Source organism: Panthera onca, chromosome C1 (assembly GCF_046562875.1).
Source record: "Panthera onca isolate mPanOnc1 chromosome C1, mPanOnc1 haplotype 2, whole genome shotgun sequence".
In the NCBI taxonomy this organism is placed as follows: Eukaryota; Metazoa; Chordata; class Mammalia; order Carnivora; family Felidae; genus Panthera; species Panthera onca.
Window position 1 is genome coordinate 213,840,381 of NC_138346.1, and position 19,664 is coordinate 213,860,044.

General features: G+C 47.5%; 1 protein-coding gene across 2 annotated transcripts in view; it reads right to left on the bottom strand.

Moving 5' to 3' along the window:
• PEX14 (peroxisomal biogenesis factor 14) overlaps positions 1-19,664 on the bottom strand; it is a 143,126-nt gene that overhangs the window by 14,278 nt on the left and 109,184 nt on the right. For both annotated transcript variants that reach the window (XM_078452440.1, XM_060622118.3), the window contains exon 4: positions 13,773-13,901. In XM_078452440.1, the coding sequence (XP_078308566.1) occupies positions 13,773-13,901 (129 nt within the window). The remainder of the gene's footprint in view (positions 1-13,772; positions 13,902-19,664) is intronic.

The window sequence follows — 19,664 nt, forward strand, 5'->3', positions numbered from 1 at the left end:
CCTTTATCTTCCAGAGAGGACTGAACATCTCTTCCCTGTGTGTCCTTTCTGGGGTACTGTATGTGATCCTGCTCTCCTACTCGATTTCCTCATCAATTTATACAACTTCTTATACTGCTGAAGGGGGCTTTCAGGAGACAAAGGTGACAGTGATGGAGGAGCCTGGAAAATTAGTCCTTTGTCTATGACAGAAGCTGCAAAAGTCCCTCCCAGTATATGTCTTTTGACTCTGCTTATGGTGCATCTTGGAGTGTCGCATGGGCTCTGGGGTGTGGGTTATGGCAAGCCAGGGCCTCCCCACTCCCTCCTGGGGCTGTGTAGTCACTCTCTGGGTCACAGAAACTGTCTCCAGAAAGGAGCTCTGCTGCTCTGCTGTAGTGAACGTGCCCACCCAACAAGCATCTATGCGGATAAGCAACTGCGGCTCATTAAATCAAAAGCTCTGAGACCCCCGACGTAGATGGACATTTCTACCCTGACCCAGAGGAGCCAGGAGGCTCTGAGTCCCAGGCAACCTTCTCATTGGTCGCATCCCGAGCCCACTCCGCTCTGAGTGCCTCGATGCAGTGTCCAACATCCAGTACGAGTCCATTTTTAGGAGGAAAAAGTGGAGACAGTAACCTTGTCACTCTTCAAGAGTCACTGTTCAGGAGGGCTTTCGTCCACACCTGGCACTTCCATCTGTGCTGCCCAAATTCTCAGAGAGAACAGCTTCAAAATGGGTATGTTTCTAGAATATTCTATTCACCACTGACTTCTCAAATACTCACTCAATCTCCTGCAAGAGAACAGCTGCAACGCGCTAGAAACTGGACCAGAACCAAAGCTTGCCCGGTTCCTTCTTTCCTGCAAACATCGTGCCTGGAGAAGCGCAGTCTCTCATTCTGGGTACTGGAGCTGGAAGGCTGAACAGATGCTGGCAGTTCAGGGGTCCACGAACCAGAACCCCTCCTCCAGCGGCCGCCACCTTTCCAGAGCTCTGACCTCCTCAAGCACCAAGCAACACCTGTGGCTCCCTGCCGGCCGCACCCTTCACCCCCACACCGCAACTCGTTCCTGACATGCTCGCGTTAAGAACATTTTATTGCCCCTTGGTTTTCATTATTAATGAAAAGGGACCAGAATGATCTTTCCTAAAGTTCAGAGAGTCTATAAAGACAAGAAGCTGAAATGCCATTTTACTCGTTTTGGAGATGTGTGATACAATTCTGTCTTGTGGCAAAATGAAAAAAGAGAGAAAGTAAGAGGAGGTAACTCTGACCTGCCGCGTGGATTTCAAAGGTAACAGAGCAAAGCACTCGGTGTGATCCCAAACTGGCTCAAACCCCCAACCATGACCACTCGGGGTCTCCCTGCAGCCCACCCTGGGGCCCATTTTTTCCAAGGCCAGTGCAGACCTCCACGAAGGAACAGAGCACCTGGGAGATACACCTCTCTGGTCCCCACCCTCCCCGAATGTCCAGAATTTGAGAGTCAAGGGCAGAAAATGGGGCCAGTCAGTCTTCTGCTCTAGCTTGGAAATAAGGGAAGCAGAACAAATGAGCCTTTTAAAAGCTTCCAAGCCTCCAGTCTGGAAGCAGATGCCTGCCTGCGTACAAGGCAGGCGAGAAGCCGGAGACCAGAGATCCCGGTTCCACACCACCGACCCAGTGGCTCCCAAGGACGTTCTTCTCTTCTTGTCAAGCACAGACCACTTGACTGAAGGTGGCAGAGCTCTGTGCCGTTGGAAGAGTGGAGGAACAATGATATGTTTGTTTACTGTCACTCAGATTCAAACTGTCCACAGCACCTCCCCAACAGGTATGGCCAGCTAATGAGCTGAATGGCCGGGTGCTTTACCAACGACACCTCGTCGCTGGCATCTCACGAAGAATAAAGAGGCAGTCAGCCGTGGAAGCGGTGTTCAGCCTGCACAACTGAGCACTGCTGGGCCCGCGCGGATGCCTTAGGCTGCCGCAAGGTCAGAGGCCAAATCACCGCAGGGAGAAGAGCGAAGGGCTCTTTGAAACTCAATGCCTTCTTTAACCTTCCAAGGACTTTGTCAACTAGCTTGAGCTCGGCCGGTCTGCCTGCCCAAAGCATAGGGTTTCAGATGAACCCACCGCGTGTGGTGGCCCTGTCGGGGGCAGGAGAGATGCATCCCTGTGGCTCCTGAACCATTCCGTGAACACAACTAAACCAACATTACTCCAGTCCTTTAGTCTAACCTCCATCGACCAAGAAATTCTCACCTAGTAGGTGAGAACAAACGGCAAATGACGTATGTGGGGCTGGGAATCCCACACAGCAACACAGCAATGTTGAACTCAAAGCCACCAAGTCATGAACCCGGACTCACCGATATCACGGCAATGCCACGATCCAGTAAGCGTCACAAGATCATGCTGCTGACGACACGGAGAAACTATCAAGGCCTCGGGGAGGCTGGCAGCCTGAGTGCAGGGCGAGGCGGTGCCAGCAACCAGGCAAGCCTAGCTGGGGTCCCCTCCACGCTCACCAAGGCTGGGGCTGTGACTCCACATGGCGCCCTATCCAGCTGCTCAAATCATCCCAACAGCTTCACTCACAAGCCACCCTGGAAATTAAATAAGACAGGCTCTTCCACAGTGAGGGCCTGGAATAAAGCCAGTCTGCCAAACCAGGGCTTGTTACGGCACAGAGTGGCGGGGCTAAATGCACAGAGACTGGCGTCCGGCTGTACTACAGGCCGAGCTGCGGGGGGCCGGCCACTGTATGGGGGCACGCTGGGGCACCCGGCGGAGCATGGTGGCAGCAGCCAGAAGGACAAACCAACCAGAGCATGGCACCGAGAAACACAACAGCTCTGCTCTGAACAGAAGCACTGGGCAGCAAGGGCAAAGGCACCACGGTAGCCCCACCACGGCCACACCTGAAAATTCAAGGCCCTTCATGTGAACATCACACGAAAGGCCATCTTTTCCACTTCTGACAGGCTGCAATGCTATCAGCAGTGTCATCTTTAGGCAGGAAGGGCTCTGACAGTCATATCTATATCCTCACTCACAGATCAAAATATATAAGCTCTAATTAAACTCTAAGAACTCAGAAGCATCCAGGAATAGGCCCAGGCTTATACAGTCAAGGGATTTTTTTTTTTGCCAAAGAGGCCCTGGGAAAGGATAATCTCTGTAACAACTGTGCTGGGACAACTGGAGAGCCACAGGGGGAAGAGAGTGAATCTCAACTCTCACCTTGTATCATACACACACATTAACTCGAAGTGGATCGCACACCAAAGCCAGAAAGCAAAAACTCTAAAGCTGCTGTAAGAAAACAGAAAACAGAGAAGGAAATCCTTGGGGCAAGCAAAGACATCTTCAAATACAAAAAGAATGAGTCACAAAAGAGGAGGAAAAAAAGAACAAAATGGACATGATCAAAAATGTAAACTTGGGCTTTTCAAAAGGCACCAACAAGAAAATGAAAAAGTAAGTCATAGGTTGGGGGAAAATATCTGCAAATCATGTATTTGATAAAGAGCTGTATCTATACAACTCAACAATGAAAAGATACTTTTTTTAGAAAAAAGTGTGAGCAGAAGACTAGAAGAGATACTCCATGAAAGATGTAAGAATGGCCAATAAGCACGTGAAAACATCATCAGTCATAAGGAAGATACAAATGACAAGTACAACGAAATCCTATCACATACACGTTCATATATGGCTAAACCTAAAAACTGAGACTATCAAGTGCAGACCAGGATGTGGAGAAACTGAACCCCCCCCCCCCCCCCCCGCTCTGCTGATGGGAATGACAAATGGCGCAACCACTTGGTGAAAGAGTTTTATAGTTTCTTACAAAGTCAAACACACACACCACGTGTGGCTAAGGCAATCCACTCCCAGGTATAAGACGAAGAGAGAAGGAAGCACACAGGCACACAAAGCCTTCTACTAGCACACGAATGTTCATGGTGGCATTATTCGTAATAGCTCCAAACTGGAAACCCAAACAACTATCGACGGTCGACAGATAAACAAATTGTGGGAGATCCAGAGCACAGAGTAACAGGAGTTAGCAAACTATGCCCGCTTGGCTAAGCCCCACTCAGCCTGCTTTTATTCAGCTGTGAGTTCAGAATGGGTTTTATATTTTTAAAGGAATGGGGGGGGGGGGGGATATGTCACAGAAACATGTGTATTTGTGTGTGTGTGTGTGTGTGTGTGTGTGTGTGTGTGCGTGTGTGTTTGTGTATAACTTGACAGGTAGATGTATCTCTACATGGATCAGTCTCAAAGCATCAAGTTAGGGTAAAGAAACCAGACACAAAAGATTACATGCTATATGATACCATTTACATGAAAATTTCTGAAAGGTAAGAACTTTAGTAACGCAGAATAGATTGCTGGTTGAAAGGAAACTGAAGTTGGGGAGGGGACAGATGCAAAGAGCACAAAGAAACTTTCTGGGGTCATGGACATTTTCTATATTGTGGCTGTAGTGTTGGTTACAGGAGTTGAATGAATTACAATTTGTACAATTCATTAAACTGTACACCTAAAATTGATTAATCTTACTGTGTATAAATTATACTTCAAAAAAAGCTGCCCAGGGGCACCTAGGTGGCTCAGGTTAGGCATCTAACTTGGGCTCAGATCATGGTCTTGGGTTTGTGCATTCGAGCCCCCCATCAGGCTGTCTGCTGTCGGAACAAAAACCACTTCAGATCCTCTTGTCTCCCTCTTTCTCTGCCCCTCCCCCACTCTTGGGCGGCTTCTCTCTTTCTCTGTCACTCAAAAGTAATAAATAAGCATTTCTTAAAAAGCTGTCTAAGAGAAAAATTAATAGAAATCCAGAAATATAAAACTGCCATATGACCTAGTGATTCAACTCCTAGAGGTCGACCCAAGAGGAATGAGAACATACGTCCGCATCAGACTTGCACGCAAATGCTCTTAGCAGTACGATTCACTTTAGGCCAAACTGGAGATAGTCCTCCATCAACTGGTGAAGCCACAGACATAATATGGTACGTCCATACAACGGGTGCACTCTTCAGCAATAAAAAGCAAGTCCTGCTACCTGTTGCCCCATAGAAGAGCTCCAAAAATACTGTGCTAACTGAGCGAAAGGCAGGCACAAGGGACCGTATATTGCAAGATTCCATTTACCCGAAACATCCGGGAAAGGGACAGAAAGCAGATTAGTGCTTGCCTGGGGCAAAAGGGGAGGTGATCAGTAAAGGGGCACAAAGAATCTGATGGGGAAGAATGAAAGTGCTCCAACACAGACTATGAGTGCATCACTCAGTACGTTACCGGAAGTCAGGAACTGTACATTTGAAATGGGTGAGTGTTATAATATGTAGAATATACTCCAGTAGCTTGTTTAAAAAAAAAAAAAATTTTTTTTTTAGAATGCCTGGGTGGCTCAGTCAGGTAAGTGTCCAATTTCAGCTCAGGTTATGATCTCACGGTTTATGAGTTCAATCAAGCCCCGCATCAGGCTCTGCGATGACAGCACAGAGCCTGCTTCAGATCCTCTGTCTCCCTCTCTCTATGCCCCTTGCCTGCTCTCTCTCTCTCTCAAAACATAAATAAGCTTAATTTTTTTTTAAAAAAAAGAGTATAGAAACAGACCCATGCATATATAAACAATTGATTTTTTTTTTAACATTAATTCACATTTTGAGAGACAGAGACAGAGCACAAGCAGGGGAGGGACAGAAAGAGAGGGAGACACAGAATCCCAAGCAGGCTCCAGGCTCTGAGCTGTTAGCACAGAGCCCAACATGGGGCTTGAACCCACAAACCGTGAGATCGTGACCTGAGCTGAACTCAGAGGCATAACCAACTGAGCCACCCAGGTGCCCCTAAACAATTGATTTTTGATAGAAGGACAAATAACTCAATGGGAATAGGATAATCTTTTGTCCATATGGAACTGGATATCCATGCAGGCAAAAATGAACCTTGACTTTCACATTATACCATACGTAAAAATTAACTAAAAATGAATCACAGATCTTGACGTTAAAGCATACACTATAAACCTCTAGGAGAAAACCTCTCCAACCTTGGGGGAAAAGTAAAGTCTTCACAGACAGGACATCAAAACCATAACCTGTAAAGAAAAAAAAAAAAAAATAGATGGCACCAAATTTAAAATCTTTTTTAAAAGACAACCTAAAGGAAAAGAAAAGGCTAGCCACTTTGGGAGGAAATACAAACACCACACACACCTGACAAAGCATGTGAATCCGGAAGACATAAAGAACTCTTCCAACTCAAGAAGACAATTAAAGAGGCAAAAGATGGCAAGGGCCACTTCACAAAGGCAGGCATGCAAATGGACGATATGCACGTAAAAAGATGCTCAGCAGGATTAGCCATCCCAGAAATGTAAGCTCAAACCACTGTGGGATACCACTGTATACACATTAAAATGGCGGACTTTAAAAAGACCCAGAATACCAACTGCTAGCGCCCATACTCAGCCACCGCATCTCTCACTGCTGATGGGGGCGTGAAATAGTACGACCACTTTGAAAACCAGTTTGGCAGTTTCGTATGGAGACAGACATCCACTTACCATATAACCCAGCAACTCTACTCCTAGGCATTTACCCAAGAGCTACAGAAACATACGGACTCGCACCCAAACATTCATAAGAGCTTTAAGGGTAATAGCTCAGAACTGGAAACAGCCCGGAGCCCATCCGCTGGTGGATGGACAAACTGAGATGCCCCTACACCATGGAATACCACTCAGTAATAAGAAGGAAATAAGCCCTGATATGCACAGTGACTTGGATAGAGCTCAAAAACATTATGCTGAGGGGAAGACCAGACAAGAGAGTGTGTACTGAAGGATTCCATTTTATTTATATAAAACCCTAGGGAAAAAAAAAAAATCTCATCAGAAGCAATGGAAGGCAGACCAAGGGATGCCCCAGAGTCGGACTGGCTGGGAACAGGGCACACGGGAACCTTCTGGGGCATTGCAAATGTTCTACAATGTGGTGATGCCCACAGTGTATGCCTGCCAAAAGTCGCATTGTACAAGTAAGTGCATTTTATTTTAGGTAAATGATACCTCAATAAAGCTGATTTAGAAAAAGAAGTTGTTAGAATTTTTAAAACGAGGAGTGGAGCTGGAGGGAGCCAACAGTGATTGAGAACAAGACCCAGCAGCGGGGGCTCTACGTTCTCTCTCTGCTCAGTTAGCAGCTGAGACCAAAGGGAAAAGCAAGACCTGAGAATTCAAATTCAACTTAAAAAAAAAAAAAAATTTTTTTTTAATTCAAATTCTAGTTCGTTAACATACAGTGCGATATCGGTTTAAGGAGAATTCAGTGATTTGTCACTTACATACGACACCCAGAGCTCATCACAAGTGCCCCTTTCTTTTTTTAAGTTTATTTATTTTTTGAGAGTGCAAGCACTAGCGGGGGAGAAGCAGAGAGAGCGGGGGGCGGGGGGGTGCACGGAGAATCCCAGGCAGGCTATGAGCCACCAGCACAGAGCCAGATGCAGGGCTCGATCTCACAAACTCGTGAGATCATGACCTGAGCCAAAACCAAGAGTCAGACACTTAACCGACTAAACCACCCAAGTGCCCCATCAAGTGCCTCCTGAATATCCATCACTCACTTCGCCCATCTCCCACCTACCTCCTTCCATCAGTTTTCAGTTTGTTCTCTATCATTAAGAGTCTCTTGTGGTTTGTTTCCCTCTCTTCTCTTCCCCCCCCTTTCCATATGTTCATCCGTTTTGTTTCTTCAATTCCACATGTGAGTGAAATCATATGCTATTTGTCCTTCCCTGACAGACTTATTTCGCTTAGCATAATACACTCTAGCTCCAACCACGTCACTGCAAATGACAATGTTTCATTCTTTTTGATGGCTGAGTAATATTCCGTTATATGTATGTATATCCTACATCTTTATCCACTCATCAGTCGATGGACATTTGGGCTCTCTCCATTGTTTGACTATTGTTGATAGCGCTGCTATAAACATTGGGGTGCATGTCTGCATTTTTGTATGCTTTGGGTAAATACCTAGTAGTACAATCGCTAGATCATAGGGTGGTTCGATTTTTAGTCCAAATTCAACTTTTAAAAATGCCCTCTGGTAAGTTATGATACATACAAAACAATATAACATTTATATGTTATGAAGCGTAATAATAAAATCAGCAATTCTAAACCCACCTACTTTACCAGCTAAAGCTTTCCAAATACCACTGCAACTAGCCGTGTGCTCCTCTGCACCCAGAGGTAACCATCATCCTGAAGTCAGTGTTCATTCTAACTCAGACTTTCTGTGAGATACGAAAAGCTGGGAACGTGGCCCCCCAGGACAAGGACTGCATTTCTCAGCCTCCTGTAGAGGCAGGTGTGGCCATGTGACCGAGTTCCCGCCAGTGGGCAGGAAGTGAAAATGATGGGGGCAATTTCCAAGAGGTGGGTCCTTTACTCTCCTTCTCCTCACTCTTGCTGGCTGGACAGCAGATGGGAGGGTGGGAGTTGGGGAAGTCACGCTGGAACACAAGACAGATGCCAGCCAGGTGTCAGAGATGCAGAGCAGAGAGTCTCGGCTACCTACATGACCATAACCGAGAAATACTCTTCTGTTTCATTTGGGTCACTCTTATTTGGGGTTTTCTGTTATTTGTTGAGGAATCTTATAAAATGAACACAGTGCACTGTGAGCAAAGATATAATCCGACCTACCACCAACACCAAAGACACCTTCACTGGCCGAAAAAACCTAGGGAATGGATCTCTTCACTTGGTTCCTGCCTGGGACACTGGCCTTCCTCGGTATCTACAAATGGCATTTATGCGGCACCCGCATGGCTCCACTATGGGTGTGGCACAAAGCAAACAGAACGGACGGGGTGCTCACTCCTGAAAAGCTGCTATTCTAAACCAGTCACTTGGACAAAAGAAGAACAATGTAATTTCCTAAAAGTTAGAGAAATGTTTTCTTCAATACACAAACCAGTAACTTCTATATAAGCAAAAAGTGAGATGTGTCTTCAGAAATTCCAAAAGCTCTCACCATTCACCCCAAGCAAGGTGGCATGGGTTAGTCTTTACTGTCCTTCCCCAAGCACTGGTATTCCCTCTAAGTGGTTACATGGCCTCCTGAAGGCAAGGCCCGTCCTCTGCTCCCACGGCCTGCACGGCCGAGCACACAGAAGGTCCCATTCGCTGGTTCCCCAGGAAGCTCCTCCCAACTGATGGTAACACAAGACAGCCTTTTAATTCTCGGGCACATTTCCACCACCATCTATCCACTCAACAAGCACTTCTAGAGCACCTGCTAAGTCACAGCCTTGGGTAATAGATTAAAAAAACAAAACACAACACAACAAAAACAAACAACCTGCCTCTAATCCAAGGAACTCATGATTTAATAGAAAAGACAGTGAATAAACATTAAAGTGAGCAGGGCTGAGCAGGCCAAGGGGAACCTCCATCCCACTGGAATGGAGGCATCTGAAAGAGTCCCTAGAGGGGCTGGCAGCTGACCCCAATCCCAAAGAACAGCAACGAGCTGGCCAGGCAAAGAAGAGGAGAAGAGTTACAGGCAGAACATGTGGACCACCGCCTCATCCAGCACACTCCCAGAATGTCTCCCCTAGCTCCCCACGCAGCATCTTCTCAGATGATACAAATGGTTTTAATATTAGTCTAAGAACAGGATCATCAAACAGGTAATACAGCCTCAAAAATAATCCGATGACGCATCTTGAAGAGAAATACTCAGTGTGCTCTTGACTGTTCCTCCGTGAGGGTGATGACCTGGCTGCCACCTCCCACGCCAGGCCTCCCTTCTGGCACTGCCATCCCAGGCTCCGGCCACTGAACATCACACGGCTTCATGTCCACACGCCTTTGCCTTAGCCTGGATGCTCTCGTCCATCTTGGTTGGTCAATGAACCAGTCACCCCTCCCCCAGGCCCTTCACACCCAGCGAAGCATCCCCTGTTCTATGAAGTGCCGCTTTGCCTCGTCTGTGCCACTGGCCTCACCCGGATCTACCTCAGAGGCACTGCTCTTTGCTTAACTGCCTCTCCGGCTGGACAGGAAACACAGGAGACGGCAGATAGGCCTTATTAATCTTTTCGTCCCCGGGGTCTAGCACAGTGCCTGGCCCATAGCAGGAATATAGTAAAAAGTGCTTGCTCACTGAATGAAGATAATCGAGGGTAAGTATATGCTACTAAACAGGTCTATGAAGAAGCAAACTAAGACCATGCACTCTCAGGATTTCTAATCGAGGTGTCAAAGCCTTTCATCACTCACACATTTACACCCTAACTGAAGCTATAGGTCCGTCTGTGAAAGACCTAAATTGGTTACCAAAGACAGTGAGGGAAAATATTTAAGCCTAGGAAAAACATATGACCCTACAAAATTTACGCTGGCCCTGCCTAACTCTCAAAGCTACCTTGCTTCTTGTTTCTTTGGGAGGAAAGAAGAAAAATCAGCCTGGAACAAACCAATCAGTCGAGCATTCAGCAGAACTTTATGTTTGGGCCTGGGCAGGCACCACAGATGTCCACACATACTGATTCCCGATTCAACGTCGAACAAAAAGAAAGCAAAACGAGAAGCAGAGAACGTCAGATTTCCTCTCGAATCCCAGCCTGACTTTTCCTGAGCTCTGCCCGACTTTCCTTTCAGCCCTGACAACACGGGTTTATTCTCACACCAGGTGACACCGAGTTTCCCTCGGTGTCAGCCTCCTACTGCTTTCACAAAGCCTTCTCTGACTTCTCTAGCCCACATTAATTTTTCTCTTTTCTGCATTCTTACAAAATTTCTTGTCTGTGTAATTAATTTTGGCATTAAATCACAATGTCTTATACTATTATCTTTTCTTAAGAGTTTATCTTCTCTCTCCCAGAGAACCTACAGGATCTTGAAGGATCACGTTTTGTATCTCTGGCGATAGTGTACTGAGTATACGATAGGTGCTTAATAAATGCGGATGGATTGATGCCGGCAGGTGTCCAAGTTCTCTTTGCTGACACACAGGCCATTGACTACCATCTGAAGGTCAACCACATTCACCAAAGAGCCGAGACACCAAAAGAGGCACCGAGTGGGACATCTGCCATGAAGCAGAAGGGCCGGCAAGACCAGAGGTGATCATTCAAGAGCAGTGGGCTCCCGGAGGTGGTCTTGAAAAAGCTATCCTTCCCCGAGGCATGAGCATCTGGGGCTGTGCCCAGAGAATCCCATTTTCTAGGCTTGGGTTCAGAGATGGAATGTCTGTCCTTAAAGAGCCAAGACATGGGAAGGCAAGGGCTCTGGATGTAAAATGGGCAGGAACACACATGAGCGGAGGCCATAAATCCCTCCTGGGACGCAGACAATGCCTCAGTGATAAGCATGCAGATTGCACACCTAGTTCAGAAACTCCCCTGAGTTTGCTTGTAATTAAGGGGGTTAGAAAGGTAAAAAAAATATATAAACCCAATTAATCATTTAAATATTTAAAGTCAGATTTTTTCCTCACTCCAGGATTAGTATATTTCATAACGCCAGCAGCAGACAGCCCTGGTTTTTACTGGGGTTCATTTTAGAGCATGTTTAAACTAGTCAGATTGAGTGATGCTTCCAGCAACTAATCGCATGTCAAATAAAAGATATTTTATGTAATAAATTACCGCTACAAGTAATTCAAATGTCATTTATCAGTTTTATTATCAGTCAGGCAAAGTCTTGTTTCTCTATATTAATCAAAATCAAGCTTTTTTTTTTTTTTTTTTTTTTTTTTGAGCAGTTTTGACACCTCTTGGCAAAAGTACAGAAGTGTAGAGGTAGAGTCACCCCCGGAGCTGAAAGGAGCGGGTGCGGCAGTACCAGAGGGATGAAGCTCAGCAGTGACAAGTAGAAACTTCAGGGATTTAAAATTGCCACTGCCATTGTTTTTACACTAGCGTCAAAGCAGGAAGGAGTCTGTCTCTAAGAAGATGTATTTTATTTTTAGGGCTGGGAGTCTCTTAAAAATACTCCTACCTAAATACCTAAACATGTAATGCTTTTTCTCAGAGAGACCTGGACAGAAGAATAACTTAAATGACAGTCCTGCCCCCCCCCCAGCTCTTTCTTTCACCTCTTTCAGAAAGACCAACAGTGTAAATGACCCTCTGTGTCTACCAAAAGTAGGCACATGCATGATGTTTCAGGCCAACTCTGTGACCAACCAGAAGAATCTGTTCTGAGCAAGAAGTTTCCAAGTAGCTGAGAGACCTGCTTGGTTTTAAGCATGGAGAAAACAGCTGGAATAGAACAGATGTGCGTCTTAGAAAATTCTACACCCCAGCTGCCACTGCCTGTCCTCAACAAATGCCATTAAATGGCTGGGCCCAGGGACACAACCAAAGAAAAAGTGTGGAGAGCTGGCCTTTGGTTAAAAGGAACCACGAAGAGCATGTTTAGTGACCCAAGAAAAACACGATAGATCGGAAAGAATACTGGCCAGGAAGGAGGAGTGAGTCCTAGGCTGACAAGTAGTTGCTACTGACTCAGAAGCTCCAATACAAGGCTCACTGCTGAGCACCATTTCTCTGGTCCCAGAGGTCACGTGACACCGGTGTTCCGCTGGACAAGGTGACCACGGATGAGGTGAAATTGACAGCGTGCTACTTGGCCTCACCCATTCAGCCTCACCCAGAAAGCAAAAGAAAGGGCAGATCTAAGTGAGGTTTGTGACACCCCGGGCCCCTGTGATGCCGGGGCCAGTGAGGAGGACAGCAAAGCAAGAGCCGGAAGGTAGCTCCAGACCACGTGGTAAGGGTCCAATCAAGCCTGGCATTTAAAGCTAGGCCTTTCAAAATCTGATAGGCACTGTTTTAAATTAACATGTTTTGAAAAACTAAAACTTCTGAGATAGACAATTAAAATGAAGACAATTATAGAAAAGGCGTCTTGAAAGACAACAGATCCAAGGCTGAGTTACGTTGAAGACACGAAACTGGAGCTATTTTCCATCACTCTGAAGTCAATTTTAACCATTTTTAGACTTTTTATAAGTGATTTAAAGAAGGGGTTCTGGCTGTATTTTTGAAGGTTTGGACACTCATTACTACTTTGACGAACCTTTATTCCTAAAACAGCTTCACTTAAAAACAACATGGGTCATGTTCTCATGTAACAATTAAAAGCTACATTCAAAAAGGACCTTTACATTTAATCTGAAATTCTCCAACAGACTGTCAACGCATAAATATACATGGTGTAGCCAGGACGAGGAAGGGAGGGAGGGAGGGAGGGAGGGAGGAAGGAAGGATGGAAGGAAGGAAGGAAGGAAGCGGGAGAAAGGGGGTGGGTGGGAGACACCGCCTTAAATCTACTAATATTAACTTTAAAAAATAAAATTAGGAGAGAAGTTATTTCAGTGAGCAAACGAGAATGCAGTCATGAATCAGACGTTCATGTTCTTATTCGTGCAAGAGTGACGGGCAAACGCATGATGTAAGAAACTGGAAACAGAACCAAGAAACACTTCTACAGATTCTTGCTTGTAACCCAAATGTATGAAACAACACAATAAACTCATTTATTCTGGTCCCTTGTCTCTGCTTACACCCTTGTCACATATTTAAAAGTTTGTCTAGGAGGGGATCTGGGTGTGTCACGTTCTTTTGGAAAAACCCAAGAGCCATCTCCTCATCCCGGGCTCTACGCTTGCTTGCGGAGTCTGGGAGGTGGAAGCCCTGCTCTGTGGCCGGAATCCTCAACCCCAATCAAGGTTACAGCAGGCGTTTGAGCGGGTGACTTACTGTACGGCTGAGAAATGAGGTGAGGGGGCTGGACAGGAACCACCTGTGTGCCCGGCCCCAAGGACGGAGGCTCTTCGGCAGCCGTGCCCGACTGCTGGAAAGCCAAATCGATCTCTTCATCCGTCAGCCCTGGGGGAGAAGAGGACATAATTGCAGGTGAATACCTTTTGCCACTGTCCATGGCCGCAACGAAATCTTCATTGAGAAACGACCCCTAGAGCCACAGACTGCCTAGCATCCTGGTAAGTTTCCTCCCCGATTTCGGATTCTCCGGAACCTCTCCCGGTTGCAATTTAACCTTAAGCGACAGAATATTAGCCTCAACACTGCTTCCAAATGTGGCTCATTCAATTTCCTTAATTTATCCTTGAGTTTATTGCTGCTTCTGAAGTCGCTCCGTACTGCAATTCTCCATTCTTCCCCCGAAAACAGATACCATCAACTGCAAATGTGGCTCATTTTAATCTGTAATGGTGTTAAAAAAAGAGGGGAAAAAACTAACAATAATGCATGAAAACAGACAGGGAAACAAAAAACTAATTATTGGGTGAGACGACTAATTAGTCTCGATCGTTTCCGAAGACGGGAATAATTTGCTTTATTTTATGACAAATGCAGAAATAAAAAGAAAAATCAGGACTGACTGTGATTAGTATGAATGGGATATAGAATGTAAAGAAGAAAATAAAACAAGAAAACAGATCAAAACCAGGCCAGGCCCAAACTTTCAGATGGTTATTGCCCCAGCCTAGCAGAGGCTGCCTGTACCGCCTTTGGCTAGCTTTTCTGCTTCCCTTTGTTTTAATCCTCCTGACACTGAAGCACACTGCGCTCGGGACGGACGGCAGGGAGTAGCAGGGCGCCATCTGCAGTGGCTACAGCGTGGGGAGAGGATCTGCCCGTGGAAGAATACAAGGCCGGCGCGGGGGGGCACCGCGGGGACCCCATTTCCCGCGGGCACACACGGCTGAGGCCGACAGGGGCCACCGGCTCTGGGGGAAGAGGACGAGGGTGCCAACCAACCCGGAGCAGAGGAACGGAGTGTGGCGCACAGGCGTGAGAGAAACTTCCCCGCGGGCCGGGCCCGAGAAGTGGCTACAGGGGGTACGAAAGTGCTCGGGCCGCCAAGAGCGGGAGCAGCGGCGGGGAGGTCACGGCCAGCCCACGAAGGCCACCCCGGCCGGCCGGTGCTGCTCCAGGAATCCCAGGATCCAGTGCGGCCGCCACATAAGGCTCTGAAACGAGAGCCGAGAGCTTTTCCCCATCTGGTCGGCAGCTCTCCATTAGAGGCCACATCATGGTGTATCTGCCCCTGGGGGTGCATCAAGTACAAGGAGCTTCAGAGGATCAGCATCTTCCAGAGCCTGGTGCCGCATGCTCTGTGCCGAGGGGCTAATAGATGGGGCACATTAATGCTCCGAAGCACAGCGCCGCCCCACACCTCACGGGCCTGTAGTTGGCCGAGCGCCTCTCCAACTTTTCAGGCCCTACGCAAGTAAGTGGTCAGGGAGAAGGCCCGAACTACTCTGCACGGCCCCGGACCCTTTGTTCCCCTCCCTATGCTGAGCGGTTGAGGCCTGTCCCCATTTAACACTGCAGCTCTGCCCCTTCCCCCTCCACACACAGAGGAGCCAGCCAGTGGTGGGCAAGGCTACCCTGCTGTGAAGCCTGAACGCTGCTGGGGTGGCCCCCGGCGCACCCCGCTCTCAACAGACTGATGTGGCAGATGAAAAGGCTGGCGCTGAGCGCTTTCAGATACAAAAGCTACCTCTGAGTATGTGGGGGGCTATACGGGACGTTCCTCCTCCCAAATGGCCCAGCTTGCTCCCAAGGCCTCCCGAGAGAAAAGGGCAGGATAGAAGGAAAACCCCTGAACCCTGAGCGTGTGCTTCTCGGGCTCCATCCAGCCCGAGAGTGCCTGCCAGTCAACCTCCAGAGAGGGAGGGGAACCCCTTCCAGGGTTCCAGCAGGAAAGGCCCACTCTAACCGGCTCATCATCAGCCGCTTGCTTGGAGAAGTGCGTGCACGTGCGGCGTCAGCACGGGCTGATGGTCACTGGGACACTACAGAATTTCATAAACCTGGTGGTTCGTGTGCCTTGTCAGCCGCTGGCTGCAAATGAGGATAATTTTCCCAAAAGGAGCATTGAGTTGCATTCTCATTTTCCCTTCTGGCTCTTTCAAATATAAACAAGTACGATAATGTTTAGCGCTGGGGAAATCTACAGTAAGTCACGGGCTGTGCTACGGCCCCGAGAGCTGCAGCTGGTTAAAGGGACAGCACTCCCTGCCCGCTGTCCTGCCCTCTGGCCCCGGGCTTTTACGGAGCCTATTTTCCTAATAAAACATGTTCCTTGCATTATTGCAGCCGAGCCCACCAGTGAGGCTGCGGTTAAAGGGCATCAGCACTTCCTTCCGAGCTCTTGTTTTTCAGAGACCTTATCATTTGATGCTCTAAATTTACATTGGCTGGAATTCTGATATCCCTAATCCTCCAGAGGGCCGGGACTTTGATTTAGTTACATAAAATGAATCACTTTTCTTCTTGTAAAAAAAAAAAAAAAAATCAGTATTTTCATGATCTCACTGAATAATATAATTTCAGAGCTGGACCATTATCCCAGCCATTGCATTCATTTAACAGATAAAAAACAACAACTAAGACCCAAGCAAGGTGAAAACATGCCTCTGATCATACCAGTTAGGGCGTGGTGCTGCCTGCTGACAGCCCAAGGCTTTGGCCACCCTCCCCCCGCCCCCAGCACAGAAACAACACAGGGTAGGCTCCGAAATTCCAAATTCCGTCCTAAGTCTTCAAGCTTGTGAGAGGTTGAGAGAAGCACTAAATGGTCTTTCTCACTCTCATGCTGGCAGCCCAGCCTCAGGTAAGAGCCGACGAATGGTGTTTTGGGGCTATGCCAAAACAACACGGGAAGCCGACGCCTGGATCCTATCTGCAAATGACACCTACACAACTTTTTGAACGACCCCAGAGGGACAAGGGTCGAGGGTCCCTGCCTCGTTCTAATAGTCTAACTCCCAATAAATCCTAAGCCCTCACACAGACTGGTGCCTGTGCCTCTCTTGGTGTCCTCTCCCTCTGAGTGCCCCAGCCCCAGTGGGGAGGACAGACCAGGTTCAGGACTCTGTACACTCAGGTAATTCATTCGGGACTCTCAGAGCCTCGGCAGGAAGGGGGGCGGGGGTCATCTCTTTCAGGACACAACACTTACCTACCCAGTCATGGGCTCCTGGTGCTGAAACAACCCTGACTTCAGGGAAGAGGGACTGGGGCACAGGACCCACATGCAGGACATCCAGGTTCCCACCCACCCCCACGAGACAAACGGCAGACAGCTTAGATGGAGACCTTGCAGAATCCAAAAGGTTAAAAGGAATAATAAAGGAAACCGCCAATTGGAAGTGAATTATATTTGCCTGTGAACGCTGAGGCACTGGCTATATTATAAAAGGCATCTCTTTGCGTTGTTTACCATCACCCTGACTAATGCAGACCTTTTTTTTTTGTTGTTGTTTTAAATAATCTCATGCAAATTAGACACACACACTTCCTTCCAGTTGATTGCTATCTGCAAGGAATAATCTAACCGCAGAGGGACCCGAGCAAGGGCTGAGCAGAGCAGACACGGGGGGTGAAGGGTGTCACCGTCCTGTGGCAGGCAAACTCCTCCCCTCCCCTAGCTGCCTCAAGTCTTCCGTTAGCTGCTGCCTTTGGGAGAATTAGCCAATTTCAATAAAGCCGAAAATCTTCCTTAGTTGGGGTGTCAATTTGCATCATCTGATATCACCAGCCCTTTGCATTTAGATGCTTTCAGTAACTTCACCCCCGCCACTTGCCAATTCCAAGAGCTATCAGCCCTGGTCTGTGACAATTAAAATGTATTGCTGATAGAGAGTAAAACTAAGAAAGTCCCGCTCAGTGATTCCATCCACTGAGCTCTCTTTAGCCAAGAGGAAGAGAACGGGGCGAGGGCACCTGTCCCAAGTGAGCGGGAGGCCAGGCGCCTCCCTCTGACAGGCACTGCCATTTCACCCGTAAGACCACCGCTGCCTGACGGGCCAAACCAAGAGCTCTCAGTTCTGATCGTGCAGGTGAAGGTCGTGCGCACCGGGCATCGGAATCGGGGTGGACTTGCTGTTCTTTCCCTTCTCTGGAATCTACTTTCAGAACCAGTGCCCTTCCCGAGGAGGCGGCTGCTGCTCTTGTGCAGAAGGTGGGGCAAGGATTTCTTTTCCAACACTTTCTCCAGGGTGGGATTCTTTTAAAAGAACTCAGCGAGCAAGCTACAAGCTATTGATTGATAAAGCCCCATGTTACTGCCGCAGCAGCTGAAGTGATCGGCCTCGGGGCGGCCACACCTGCTTATTTGTATCCCCGAGAAGACCGATTTGTTTTCTTTTTCTAAAGGTTTCGGTTAAAATGCAAACAAAACCAAACCGTTGACTCTGGGAGCCGCTGCTGCGGGTCCTTTTGCAGGGACTCAGACAAAACTGGGCACGGGGAAGAGCTGCCTTTTTCCTGCGGGACTGGCTGTGCAAGGGCTTCTCAGAATAAGTCACCTCAATGTTGTCCTCAGTGACCGCTGAGCACTGCCACGGGGCCCGGCCCTGTGCAGGTGAAGCAGAAAGACAGATGACAGCAGACAGCAGCACTGTCTGCGTCTTTTAGGTCAAACAACAACCGGGACAGCAGGGCTAGGAATAGTTTGGAAATGAGCAAGGTAATGAACACCCAACGGCACCTTCCAGCCTGGCCCGAGTTTTATAATAAAAATGTCAAGTCTGACTGGGATCAGGGAACAGGGCCAGAGGGCCAGCGACGCAGGGTGGCGGTTGCGGGCTGGCCACTCTGGCCATCTGCCTCCCCCATCACAGTCCCTCCGTGTGTAGGACTCGGGTGATTCATCTGGGACGCGCGGAGACCGTGCGGGGGTCACCTCTCTGAGAACACAACTAGTTATCTCCCCATGCACACACACACTCTGAGAGGAGATGAGGCAGAGAAGACAGCTGGCTAAAAATACTCCCCAAATTAAAAGAAAAATCAACTCTCTCAGAAAAGGCTAGGGGAGGGGAAAGGGGGGAAAAAAGTATTTTTATTTTATTTTATTAACATTTTGTTGGAACAGTAGAGTACAATAAGGACTCTCAGAGCCTCTAAAAGTCGTTGGATGACCTGTAGACCCCTATTTCCCAGTGCCTTGTATAAAATTGAATTTTTTAAACATAAATTACACGTAATGACGACACTGTAAAAACTAACAGTAATGGAAAGCTGTGCTGTATTTCATTAGCCTGTATTATTCCGTGCCACCTGATCCAGCCGGGCCTTGTTTATGAGTTAGTGTGTTAGCAGATGCCGATGGAAGCATTTGCTTCGACCTTGCTCTTCTCATTGGGGCATGAAATTACGACGGCAGCACCTTGATATTACAGCCATAAATACAGTAAACTGCAAATTTAAGCCAACGGCTCCTATTGTCTCTGAACATAAAGCTGATCGGTATTTATTTAAAAGGAGAACAAAAAAAATATTATATATCACCTTGTTTATGGGGCTTCCCCCACCCACTTTCTTATCCCCTCCCCCAGCCCCCCAACCTGTCTAATTCACTTGGTTAAAATATTAAGCAAATAAGCCAAGTGCTTTCTCCTCTACTGATTAACTATTCCCACGCAGTGCAAACAGTTTTTGAGAAAACTAGTTGCAAACATCATCAGCCCCGAATGAAACAGTTTTTATAAAAATTGATCTGATGGTAGGGCTGGTTCCCACCATCCTGATACTGATACGGAAATTCGGGAACAAGACATGAGACTTCCCTGTCTCCTTAAATGAGGAAAGTTCAGACAACAGGAGAAAAGTTGCTGA